The sequence below is a fragment of the Agelaius phoeniceus genome, chromosome 4 (assembly GCF_051311805.1).
Source record: "Agelaius phoeniceus isolate bAgePho1 chromosome 4, bAgePho1.hap1, whole genome shotgun sequence".
Classification (NCBI taxonomy): domain Eukaryota; kingdom Metazoa; phylum Chordata; class Aves; order Passeriformes; family Icteridae; genus Agelaius; species Agelaius phoeniceus.
This window is the reverse complement of record NC_135268.1, coordinates 52,707,948-52,721,747: the sequence shown is the minus strand read 5'-3', so window position 1 is coordinate 52,721,747 and position 13,800 is coordinate 52,707,948. Positions and strand designations below refer to the sequence as shown.

Sequence of the window (13,800 nt, the reverse complement as noted above, 5' to 3'; positions counted from 1 at the left end):
ATGGGGAATGGGGGGTTGTAGCCAGTTCATCACACTTTGTCTCTGCCACTCCTCCCTCCTCAGGTTTGCCATGCAAACCCAATTACAACATTCTTGATTTGTTGGCTGTTGACTGACCTCAAAGAATGTACCTAACAACTAAAACTTCCTTGAAGTACAGTAAGCAGAAAGAAAAACAGGTCTTCCTCAGTCTCTAGTTTCCTGCCATAGCCTGGGAAAGAATGATAAGATTTTATATCAAACATTAAGTGGACCCTCAAGCACACCTAAATAATTTCACAGAGAGGGTAACAGGAGAGGAAGTGAGATCAACTCCAAGAGAGACATTTGAGACAGGGATTTGCCTGTAGACAACTTTGAAAGAACAAGGCAAGAATGTAAAAACACCTCCCCCAATGCCATCCCAGGTTCCAGCTACTTGAGGGTAGTGAATTTCCTTACAAAAAAAATAGCACCTGCCATTTAATGTCAATAGATTTTTTTTTTCCACTAGTTCACACAATTATTCATTGAACCCAACTATCCCCATTTATTCCCTGCCTACAGCACCCTAGAGAATTCCACTTTATATTATCATATAGTCATGCCCAAAACAAAACTAAAAGCCCTAGATTTTGGAAGATGAAAAGACAGGCCAACTTCACATTTTTTAATACCTAATTTGTTTTAAGTATTACAGTGCACAACAGAATCTGGCCAGTCTCTATTCTTGGAAACTAAAGAACATAATTTCTGAACATTTCCCTGAAGTATCAGTTAAATACCACGATGTATTTCTGTATAGCACACTTTCCAGGGCAGTGTATTATAAAACACTGAAACCACTGCACAAAATAAGTCTTCTGATTAAGTTGAGTGCTTATGGCCCACATTTTGAGAGTGAATTAATCCCAGCCCTGACACTAACATGTTTTGACACTCAGAGCTTTTCACTTCACCTCACTATATATTCATTTTTTTTCTATTGTACAACAGACATAATGATTCTTTGCCTGCTTTGTGAAGCCTTCTGAGAATTTCAGCAATAAAGCACTACATATAATGAGATATGCATTTATATTGAAATGCACCTATTCACAAAGAGCCATCAATTTCCAACTCACTAGTTAAAACCATTTTTATAAGCTTTCATTCACAAAAAAGCACATGAAAAATTTACCTGCTCATTTTTGCAGATCCATACAGTACTCCCCTGAAGTAGAATAAAGATTTTGGTTTTGTATCCTTTCAGCTCAAGATATCCACTTTTCTCAGGGATGACAGAAGTTCGAGACTGAGAGTTATTATCAGACATCAATTTCAAGGCATTGAGCATTGTATTAACCCAGTCATTTCTTTCTTCTAAACAAGAAAAAAAAGTTAGTCAAAAACAGTTAGTTAAGCAGTAGCTTCATTCTTCTCTGCACATTGGTTTTCCCAATGTCATTGCTATGTTGGTTGATGGTACAGCAATGCCAAATAAGAGAGAACATCCACGTTGACAAGGAGGTGTAAATAAAAATAATGAGAATCTCTATCAATGGAGGTGTTAGAAGGACAGATATCCAACTAGCTCCCAACAACCAATCCAAACAAACTGATGATCGAGATTCCTAAATCATGACTGCTAGTTCTGAGATACTTTATTCCAGACAGCTTAAAGACTGAGGTGACAGACATGTGGCATGATCTGGCACCTTCTGGAAGCCAGATCAATGGCAAAGAATTACAGCATTACAAGTTATGTAAGCAGAAACCAGAGAGCCTAAATATGATTTTTCACTGAAGAGGCAAATCATCACCACTGCTATTCCATGCTTGGCCATGTTTTTAAGAAAAAAATGCTTAGTAATTTACAATCTATTCCATTAAGGTGTGGTGTTTAAGCTTGACATTGTCAAGGGTACTGAGTAATTAAGAAAATGTGTGTTTGAGCATCTTTGCATGCATTATTAATGTAACATCTTACAAATACATGAACACAAGGAGGTGAAGTAATAAAGTTTCTCTCAGTCTCATTCACTATGTTCAGACATTTGACTGGACTAAGATCAATATACTTTAATGATGAGTAGTCCAAATGAATTAGGTTTGCTTATGCGATTGGAATATCATGAATATTTCAACTGTTTGCTCTGAAAGAGCCAGATCACAAAATATATTGGGGGCAGGGGAGAGGTAGAGGGGGAAGGGAGGGATTGGAAGTTCTATTCATAGTATGTATGAAGCTGGCAAAATTAGCTTGGAAGACTGCAGGGAGCACCACTGAAATAATAACCTGCTTACTTCATAAATGGTATATGTGCAACATACAGTACAACAACAAATACACAAATTTAGGTATTGTAAAATACTGTGTAGAAGACAGCAGCCTGACAAATTAGCACAGGGAATGTGATCCAAGTGTTCCTGTAAAAAATTTTGGTTTAAAATACATATATGCTGTCTTGAAATACTCCAGTAATATTTTCAAAGTACTTTAGTATAGCTAAGGGCATCAAATTACTCTAGAAGTGTCTTTTTTCAATAGTATTTCACTCTGGTGAAACAAAATCTCACTGCATCTGAGCAAGTTGTACTCTAATTCACTGCTATCCCTTGTTCGGTTATTTATTTTGCCCACAAAAGCCCCTTTCCAAACCATTACATATAGTGCTTTTTCCTCTAGATATTTAAATCCATTTAAAAATAATGCATTTCTGATATCTCCAAATACATGTAAAGGTCTCAAATTCAAAATCTTTGAAAGAAGTTAAGTACCCTCTGAATAGTCCCAGAGCAATTCTTAACACAAATCCACAGAAGTAATAGCATCAAGTAACAGTTTTGTTTTTAGCACATAACAGAAATCAAGCAGTGTTATTTATATATTTTACTTGGAATACATCATCCAGTTCTGGACCACATTCCTTATACAACAGGTTTTTCTAACCTTAAGTGAACAGCTTTACAAACAGCTTTACAGACATCTTACTATGTCCAAAGATGGTTATATACTGTATGAATATGGAATTTCATGTATAACAAGTGGTTGGTCTGAATATATTTTATAAGTCAGCATAATTTTTTAACACTTCTATAGTATCCAAGGCAAAGGTCTAGAAAAAAAATTGCAGACCCCCAAAATGTATTGCACCAAGATGGTTATATTATAATTTATGAAAAAAATTAAATATAAAAGAGAAATGCAAAAATAATAAATATTTTTAAACTCAGCTAAGAGCATAAAAATGACTGAAATTATTTGAGCCAAACCTGATAAGAAGGATTTGTTCATTGATGCTGCACTCCTGTTACAGCCTGCAGCAAATGTTTACTAGCAACTATAACCCATAAAAATGGGATTTGATAATGGAAATGCTGAGAGGCCCCAGAGCTATAATGGCTCTGGCATGTACTGCTGTAAATATATATTGCACAACTCCTTTTTTCTAGGCATTCATTTTTATTTGACTGTTTCCATAAATAAATCATACATGCACTGATATTGATTCCACATATTACAGCTGTAGGTTGATAAAGCATTCAATTAGAAGGCATACTAACTTCCTTGCTACAATGTACATTTGTAATCTCTATCAATACCTGGATGAAAATACTGTATAGGACAGAAAACTCTGGATTTCCTTCAATCACAGCAACACATCCCAGGCATCATTCATTGTCTCTTTGTCAATTTTTTATCAAGTGGTAACTCAGAGATGTCTGAGAGCACACAGGCTGTAAGAGCTGCTAGTGAGACTCGAGAAATGTTCAGACAAATTAATCTTTGGGAAGGATGGGGGAGGAGGCAGAAGAGTCAGGAAAACAGTCTTCTCATTTTGATATTTGAAAAAGCCATTGCCCAGCAATTTCCACTGTTCTAACAAAGTTCAGAGTTATCTCCAGTTTCATTTTATGAGCTTAAACCAACTCCGGAAATATTTCTCATAATAAAACAAGCTATATTTCACAAACAGAATTTATCAACAGCAATTACATGGCTTTTTGGCAATTTCTAGAAACACACATTTTCTACCTACCTTCCTTATCCACACGGAAAACAAAAGTCCTATGGGATGTGACAACTTCAAACTTATTCTCCCCATGAGCTCTTACTGTTGCTATTGCAGAGAGCAGTATTATTCCTTTTGAGAACACTTCCTGTAACAAAAAGGCAGTCAAAATATTTAATTCTCAAAGAATTTTAAATTCCTCTGATGTAACACTACTTGTCACGATGTTTAGGGAGTTCACCACACTTAATATAACAGAGTAAGTGAACACCTTCACTACTTACCAACTTCACTGTTCTGGATCTATGCACATCTACTACCTTCTAAAATAGAATAAAATCCCATGATGAGAGAGACTGTGAATATCTAAGATTCAGCTTCATAAATTATCTCATGACATTAATATTGCAAAACATAACACTTTAATTTACAATTTTATGCCAAAGTAAATTACATTTACTATCTCAAAGAAAAATTATTTGAAAATATATTATTAATATACTTGTATGATAGAATCAGACCTGGGAAAAAATATTATACTTTCTCCAGGCAGATAATTCCAAACAGTTTTGCTGCTCCCCCCCACACCTTGCCACTTTAGTGGGTAGCCAATAAGAAAAGTAAATTCACTGATTTCATCCCTAAGTTTGAACACAAACAAGGGCACCACACTGGAAAAATACACTGTCCTGTCAGTGCTAACAAGAATGCTCTATCTTGGGTCAGGTATATGCTTTTCTGCAATACGTGTGGGTTGGTTTTGGCTGGGATACAGCTAATTCCCTTCAGAGTAGCTAGTATGGAGCTGTGCTTGATGATAGAAATAGGGTTCACAACACAGGGATGCTTCAGCTGTTGCTGAGCAGTGCTGAGACAGAATCAAAGCCTTTTCTGCTCCTCGTCCCACCTCATCCCTGAGGAGGCTGGAGGCACACAAGAAGATGGAGGTGATACAGCCCAGACAGCTGAGCCCAGCAGACCTGAGGGACATCCACACCACACAGCAGCATGTTCAGTACATAAAGCTGGGGGATGTTCACAGTGATGGAGTTTGTCTTCTCAAGTAACCATTAAGCAGAATAGAGTCCTGCTCTCCTGGGGATGGCCAAACACCTGCCTGCCCATGAGAAGTGGTGGATGAACTCCTTGGTTTGCTTGTGCACAGCTTTTGCTTTACCTCCTAAATCCTGTCTATCTCAACCCAGAAGTTCTCATGCTTATTCTTCTGATTATCTCCCCATCCTAGCTGTGAGAAGAGTGAGTGAGTGTGGGGCATGATTGCTGGCTGAGGTTAAACCACAAAAATTTGGGGTCAGCACAAATTTTCCCAATCTTTTTAGATTATCAACTAGCTATTAGGACAACTGAATGGAACACAAATGCAAGCTTGGAAAAAGGGACTGCTACAAGTACTTCCTGCAAGTAGCTCATCTTTTAAACTAATTACCCTAAGGGTTTGGGGTGGGGGTTAACAGGAAGGAAAGCTGAAGGAGACGTGCACTTCAGAAATACATCTGCGTTATTTCTGGATTCCAGAGTTAATGCTGCTCTTGTCTCCACTAAACTTTCATAAATTCATTTTCTGACCAAGACAAGTCAGATATACTGATAAAATTTATGATTCAGATGCAGTAATAGTCCAAGTCAGCTTCCCATAAAGAAATTGCTCTGTAATAACTTCCCTCCCAAAGTATAAATTATTATAACAGACAGACTTCATACAAGCACTCGAGGAACATTGTAAATGTGAAGCAGAAAGGATACACTGGATCATTTTTTGTTTACTGATTTTAATATACTAATGTTGTTTCACTTTGTGGTACTAATACATGTCAGCAAAGGTAGTTTAGTGATAAATAAACAGAAATATTGAAACATAGCAAAGCAAGCATGTTACTACAGTTACACACAAGGAATAGTCAGAATGACCATAGATAGAAGTGCATAGCTATTTTCATTATGGCTATATTTGTTAAAAGAGTCATTTTAACATAACTTAATATCCAACCTCATTAAAATAACTACTGATCCTTCCATGGTAAAACAAAATTTTTAGATCTACTGTTTCTGTAGGTGTTCAGCTATAAATGTTATGGTGTTTGCAGGCATCTACTGGCTGCATTTGGTACTACTGCAAGAGAATAACAGACTGCTGGAAGTTACGACTATTTTATTTCATTTGCTAAAAAAAAAAGTCAATTTCCTTTTACTTTTAAGCTGAGCATAGTTTTGCTTTGCTATTTAAACAATCATCCATCATCCTTTTTAAAGCTTTGTTCTCCAAGGCATACATATTTTCAAATACAGTTTAAACCATAATAATTTATCAATCTATTTTTCGTGTGCAGCAGCTTTTCTTTCATGTGCAAAAAAAATGCCTGTTAAAAAGCTCTTGTAGCTCAAGATACAATAACTCTCTTTGAGAGTGAAATTAGGTGAATTATTTAAGAATATAGAAAACAAACCAAAACAAACACAGCCAAGAACTTCACAGCTATTTATTCTGTTACTGAGTGGTGTAAACTAGCTTTAAAGCTGCTAAGAATTCTCTGACAAAAAATTTCCAGCAGGGAAAAGCAAAATGGTTGGGTTTTTTGTATTGGCTCTTTAACAGAAACTTTAATTTTCAAATAAAGCCCCACATCACCCCTTGATGGTTGTGATTCAGAGATGAGCTAATGGATCATGGAAAATACCATTTTTGACTACTTTGGTTTTACTTCTACAACAGATTAAGTATGACCTATTTCAAGAATGACAGTGATTCATCTGTTTTGCAGTGAATTTCACTCTTTGTAATGTTCACTTGTACTGTGACACAACAAAATATTGAAGTTCTCCACTTGAAGAGTGAAATCTTTTTCCTAAATCACTAATATATTTGTCAGGGATGGTAAGCTGTTTTAAATAAAAACTTTCAACATAACCAGAAGTTTTTGCCTTACTGTGAAGTGCATGGTAAAACACCAGATTTCTGCCAAAAGTAGGAAGAAATTTGAAGCAAAACTTGTGCATATAGGGTAGCTGAAAAAACAACTCAAATTCTACCTTCCCCTCCTCAGTTAAACCACACTCTTTTGAGACAAAGCCAGATGGGATGCTGTTCTGATTGCATCAGCTTTCTCAGGACCAGGAACACAGAAGAAATGAGAGCAACACAGATTCAACCCAAAACTTTCCCTAGGTCAGATGCTGTTTGTTAAAAGCTGAATCATTTTTTTCATGTATGCAGATACAAAGAAAAGAAGAGATCTCTATCAAGCAGAAGTTGATAGACAACTAAAACAAGGCCAGAAAAATATGTATAAAATTGGTGTTTAAATCATTCTAAGTATTCATATGGGCATTTTCAGGGATAATATTCTCTGTATCTTCCCCCTATAGTTTCTGGTTATTTCACTCTTCATTAGCCATGCAGTACACTTCCCCTTCTTGAGAACCTCACTCCTTTCTAGCTCCTAATTTGAATGACAAATAGAGCTATTTAATATCAGTAGTGTTTCCAGGTAAAATAAACAGTTCCATTCCACTGAGTCTAACCTTCTCTGCTTGTAATAAGAATATCAAGCATGGATTGGTTTCCTTCTGAGAACTACTTTTAATTGATACATGAAACCAAAAGTATAATTGATTATAACATGAATTTCTTCTATATACATGAAACTGAAAGTATTATTTCTTGTCTGTGTAGAACGTCCCTAAGACAAACACAGACTAGAATAGACAGAACTTGACATTAAGTTCTAAAATTAAAACAACAACTTCCCCACTTAAATACATAAATGGCCAGCTATGTAGTAGGAAGGGGGACATGCAAGCCCTTGGCAAGGGGCTCAAGCTGCACAAAGGTCTTGATGGGTCTGCAAATAGTTGTTTATAATGTCAAGGTAACAACACAAAAGCAACAGGAGCAAAATGCTGATATCCATCTTACATGAAATATGAACACCCTAGGTGTTGAGACAGTGATCCAGCAGAGACCACTACACCAAAAACTCATTTTCTTGAGTGACACCACTGCTCGTTCAGCACAATCCCATTGGGCACTAAGAAATACTGGTACCCAACTATGTTTTCCTCCTACCTGCAAACTATTTTGAGTTTCACCAAATCCTCCATTCCCAGAATTTTGCTTCAGGCCTTGCAGTTCTCAGCTATAACATTTCCTCACGTATGTGACTCACCAAGTTAGCAAGTCAGACAAATTTGGTCAAACTATACACAGAGACCAATCAGCCTCTCCCCTTCAATACCCAGAGTGAAGCTTGGACTCAGATTCCAGCAAAGTGAGACAAAGAGGCTTCCACACAAGTGTTTGCCAAGCTGCTGATAGCCTAACCTACCACACAGACCTTTTAAATAGAGGATGCAGAGTTGGTGGCTTCCTATGCATCATGTGACACACTAAACATTCAATTCAGCAGAAGGGAATATTTCTGGAATCTCTTATAACAGACAGACATGTAACAAATGCTATTCTAGCATAACTGACCTCCAAGTAACACTTCCAGTGATTTTCAAAAAGGAAGAAAAAAAATAAAAATAAATTCCCAGTGCAGATAAAAGACTAAGTTCTTTATCAGCATTTCTTTCCCTAATTATGCTACAGATAGTGTTAAGCAAATCCCATTTCTGTCTATTTTTTCAAGTCTTTCTTCATGATCAACCCTGCTTTTCTGCTCCTCTGAAGTTGTGGGATCAATACTGCAAAGGGGCACCATTTTTTGTCACTGGAATGCAAACATTATTCTCCTTATTCTATTGTTCCCTTCACCTACAAAATCGAGTCTTCTACTGTAAGTGAAGCAAAGTAAGCAAGTAAAAACAGATTGTTTCAAATTTTCAATCAGTAAGCAAAAAGACTGATGTAAATATTTTTGAGCTTTTTCTTAGTTCCCCAGCGCCTCAGAAAAAAAACAGTCTCATCCTACTTCAGTTCTTACATCCTCACCCCATCATAAGGCATCTATAGATCTCTTACCACCAATCAGCACACTGTTTCAGAACTTTTACCTGAAACTGTATTTTCTTCCTAATGTAATATGCATCTTCAACAGGAAACGGCCTTTAAATAAAATAACACACATGCACAGGGAAGGGAGCCTCAACTTCCCTTAACATGCATATTGTAAAATCATCTATCACTTTTAAGTCTAAGAAGGTCTTCACTACTTCCAATTGGAAATATTAATTATTAAATGACAGAGCAAAAGAAAAAGGATTTTGTAGTGCTCTGAAGGGTAATCACATGGAATTCTAAGAGAATTACAAGGAATACACTCTTTGCTGAAAACTTTGATTTACAAATTCATTTTTGTATCACATATAAGAAGTGAACTACTTTAATCAAATCAGCTCACGTGTCTGCAAATGTTTCAGCAGGATTCAATCCTCAGTACAGAAACAAAACCAGCCATATACATTGTAGAACTGGTTTTGAAAATTCCCATTCAAACCTAACCTAGTTCCATGACACGCAATTATGCACAGAAGACAAACAAGAAAAAGACATTTTTAATCAAAGAGTCAACAAGTGTATAGGTTTGGGTTGGTTTTTTTTAAATGGTCTCCCAAGCTACTTTTAATTGTGCTCTCACAATCTCCAGCATGCTAGGCTCCCATGACAAGACACTCTTCAAACACCATCAAATAACATGTCTCTTAGAAGTGTTTAGCATGATCCTGTTCTGTTCCAAATCAGCAGCAGAGTCAGTCTCTCACTAAAGTAAAAACAAATCTGATGATACCTACCTGGAAAGGTGAGTAATACAAGCCCTTCTAGGAAATAAAAGGATGAACAATACATGAAGACAAGGACACCTTAAAATACTTAATTACATCTCACCCTAGTATTCTAGAATTGAAAATTAACCTAGGATGGATATTCATTTCTAATTACTCAGATTCTAATTATAGTACTTTGTGTATTACACAGACGCATTTTGCTCCAAACATGACCAAAACATATCTCTTACCTTTTCATTGTTGTAATAAGAAATGCTCTCTCCATCAAATTTAACCCAGCGCTTCTGAAACACGCGTTTGCTGTGAATCAAAAATTAACACAATTAATATACAGCTAACACTGGTTTTAAGAATGTCTCAGTCAGAAATTATAAAGAGGTCAAATTTCTGTTCAAATGAATATTCAGAACATAGAGCATAACTTTAGTCGCCGCAAGTTCTATTAAGATACTTTCCAAAAATGCAAGCTGAGAACCTCAAATGAGGTTCCAGCTCACTGCCATGCTTATGACAAGAACATCTGTTTGCTGGTATGGTACCTCCAGTCAGTCCATGTCAACACATCTCCCCAGGACTCTGTTTTCTGGCCAATGAATGGATAGCAGCACACCACATCTCCCAACAAGTACAACACAAAATTCAATTTTCAATGTGTGTTATCAACTGGCCATCATTAATGGGAAACTTTCAGTGTTCCATTAACTCACACTATAGAAAGACCTTCTAAAACTATATTTTTACATTAACCTGAAGTAGTCCATTACACTCACTAAAAATGTTGACAGCTTGTTAGTTATCATTTAAAAATGTCTCCATTCTAAAATCTATTAAACAAGCTAATTAGGCAAGAACAAGACCCCACTAATGTATTTTCCCAACATTATTTCCTTTCCTTTTAAATGAGTGCTCTGCTTTAGGATTAGTAGACTGTGATAGCTTATCAAAACTTTAATCAAATAGCAGCTTTGGCTTAATTAGCTTGCATTATATGACTACAATAAATCATCATTTTTCATAACCTGGGAAGGCCAATGTACCATCTATTTTGCATTAAAATCTCAATAAACTTCAAGATTTTACAGGGACGAGTGAACCTAAGTACCACATACAATGTGAGCAAACTGAAAGGCTGTATAATTTATAGGGAATTAACTAAAAAAAGAGAGCCCATACTTAATTGCATGATGTCTAGCAATTTAAGAAAACAGTACATATTCTTTTTCCCAAGGAATCACAAACTTCTGGGTGTAAATTGGAGCTTTATAAAAAGAATGGGAGTTGTAGAACAGAAGGAAATACTCTGTTGATGGGCAGAGAAATAAAATACAACAGCGCTTCAATAATTTGAAGAAAAATTCCTTTAGAATTCAGTTGAGTTTTAATTCTTCAGATGCTTGAGAAATGGTATTTTAAGTAAAAGAAACATGTATCATTCACTGAACCACCCCTGAGACAAAGTCCTTGAAATGTAGCTGTGGACTGTCACTGCATCAAGGCTAATGACCATGCAACTCTTCTATTCAGTACTAATCACTACTAATTTTGTGGTTAACTCATTATCTTTTCCAAATAATATATTTTCCCACAGCACTTTCTTGAAGTTTTCATAACTTGTTCTCAACTCTATCCCTTCAAATGGAGCAAGACAAGCCAGCTGGAATCAAGAACTGTACTTTTCATCACTCTGCTAGCTAACTGCCAAAAGTGTTAAAAAAAAATCCTGTAAGTAAAATAAAACAAGAGTTACAGCTAACTGCAGCTTTCCAAGAGTTTAGTATCCCAATAATTCTGAAAAAAAAAAAAAGAAATGTGGAAACACTCTGTGGATAATTATTCTTTGAGTCTTTAGTAAAGGTTTAGTAAAAAGGAAAGAAAATAGTTTTGAGCACACTGAAATTCTCTGATGGTAAAAAAGTTTTATTAAACCTATTATTCCATCTTAGTAATCACCTTCAACAATGTACCAGTGTATCAACACAAAACAAAAATAAAAAGAAGATATAGTGTGAAATCAGATTCCCTAGAAAGGAACACAAAAAAATAGAAATTGCTATACATTAGAGCTTCTTCCAGTGAGTTCAAATGTTTTATTCCAAAACAATAACATAAATAAATTTCTCACTTAAAAAATTATATATATACTGAATTATGTTGCTGATGATTATTATGGCAAAAAAATCAAAGGAAAGGCCAAAAACTTTAATACCTTTCAGCACAGCTCAGTATACTGTTCTAACAACAAGGAATGCAGATCTATTAAGGCTTGAATAGAAGTGCAGTAGATGTATTTTAGCACTAACAAGTACAACAGCTTTAGTTTCTAGATGCTAAGTCCTAGTGAAGATCAGAAGCAGACTTAAAAAGTAAAATTTTGCCGCTTTCAATATAAAAAAGGATTCATAGAATTCATAAGAACATAGGTCATAAGAAAAATGGAAACTGAAAACTACAATTTAAAAGGAGGAAGTTAGAACAACTTATCAGAGTTAGCAAGTATTTGTGATGGAAGATCTGCTAACAAAGCATTCTTTAGTGAAAAATAGTCTCATGATAGCTGGAGTTTAAAATCAGTCAAAAAATAAAACAAAGAACTTACAACAGAATTCAAATATAAGATATGTTGTTGTTATTATTGTTGTTGTCATCGAACTCCCAAATGTGACAGAGAAAAATAATTTTCTATTGTGGTCCCTTCTCTTCATTATTTGTAATCTTGAGACTTGAGCTCAAATTTCTACCATCAAATTTTAGGCACAAAAATTAAATTAACTAGGAGGAATTCAGCCCAGGTGAACTCTAAACTCAAAGCTCAAGTAACACAGAAAGTAACAGGGCTTCTAGCTACACTAATTATTAAATTACAATCCATGGCCAAATTAGTAAAGTAGTATTTCAGAATCAGAGTTTGCTTTCACTTACCTTGTGGACCACAAAAGATCAGCAAAAATGTAGCAACTGGAAATACTGTCACAACTTCATTCTGTATTTTTCCACTACAGCTCATGAGATCAACAATTTTAAGAAAAATATTTTCCCTAAGTACATCTCCTAAAAAAACTTTAGGATAGGTAACATCACTAAACTTTTAAATTCACAAAAGCTTGGTGCTCTTTTCATTGAAAACAATCCCCTTTCCCCTTCCACTACAAATATTAAGCAGTGGCTAAATACAAACTTAATACCTCTCATGGAAGCATACATTGTCACAGTTACACAATAACTACTGCAAATACCATACCCTTGAGGGGATAATTTATCCAGCCATCCTGCTTTAACCTTCTTTACTGATGGTCCATAAAAGCAAGCGTATGGTGTTATTGATTCATTTCCAGTCAAAGTCTGATCCCCATCAAATTGCCAAAAATTCTTTTGTTCACTGGCCAAGCAATCAGAATCTCCACTTTGTGTCTTACTGCAAGATGCTGAGGGTGTTTTGGTTTTATTTTTCTTTTTTTTTAAAGACAAAGTATGTTGTTCCACAGTAGAATACACAGATTCACTTTCAGATTCTTCTGGTGTTAATGATGGGTCTTCCAGAGACAAGGATTCATTTTTTGCAATTTCTTTTGACTTCTCTTTCTGATTACTCAAGTAACTGGAAAGAAAAAGTGAATTTTGCTCTTAAAATGTGTTACTACAATGCGGTATAGTAATAAGTATATAAATAAGTATATAAAATTAAATAAATAAGTATATAAAATTAGTAATTAGAACAAATACTGGTAAAGTATATTATGTTTATAACTTGTATAATCACAGTGAACCACAGACCTGCTAAACACAATCTATCTTATAACTGTGGCCACCCTGAATCCTACTTTCTCCATTCAACAGGAGTAGTACCAAGATAACACTCCTTTGGAAGCCTGAACAGAAATTTAAAAGTAAATTCTCCTTCCTCAGAAAACTAGCTTAGCTCTTTTGAATACTTTTGACGACTTTCAGTATCACCTCTCTCTTCCCTCTCCCACCTCAACAGGAGCCTGGTGCAGAGTGGATAACTAAGAAGCACAGCTCCCACTTCATCAAGCCACTGGCCACTGTCTCAGGACAGGAGTGGTGAATGTGTTTTAGTTTTGTG

The 13,800-nt window shown here is 35.6% G+C and overlaps 1 protein-coding gene across 1 annotated transcript in view; it reads right to left on the bottom strand.

Annotated features, from left to right (window-relative positions):
- ARAP2 (ArfGAP with RhoGAP domain, ankyrin repeat and PH domain 2) overlaps window positions 1–13,800 on the bottom strand; it is a 271,367-nt gene that overhangs the window by 85,816 nt on the left and 171,751 nt on the right. Inside the window, exons 26-29 of the mRNA XM_077177631.1 lie at window positions 12,958–13,314; window positions 9,950–10,019; window positions 4,002–4,122; window positions 1,160–1,341 (exon numbers count right to left, since the gene is read on the bottom strand). Coding sequence (XP_077033746.1) covers window positions 1,160–1,341; window positions 4,002–4,122; window positions 9,950–10,019; window positions 12,958–13,314 — 730 coding nt within the window. The remainder of the gene's footprint in view (window positions 1–1,159; window positions 1,342–4,001; window positions 4,123–9,949; window positions 10,020–12,957; window positions 13,315–13,800) is intronic.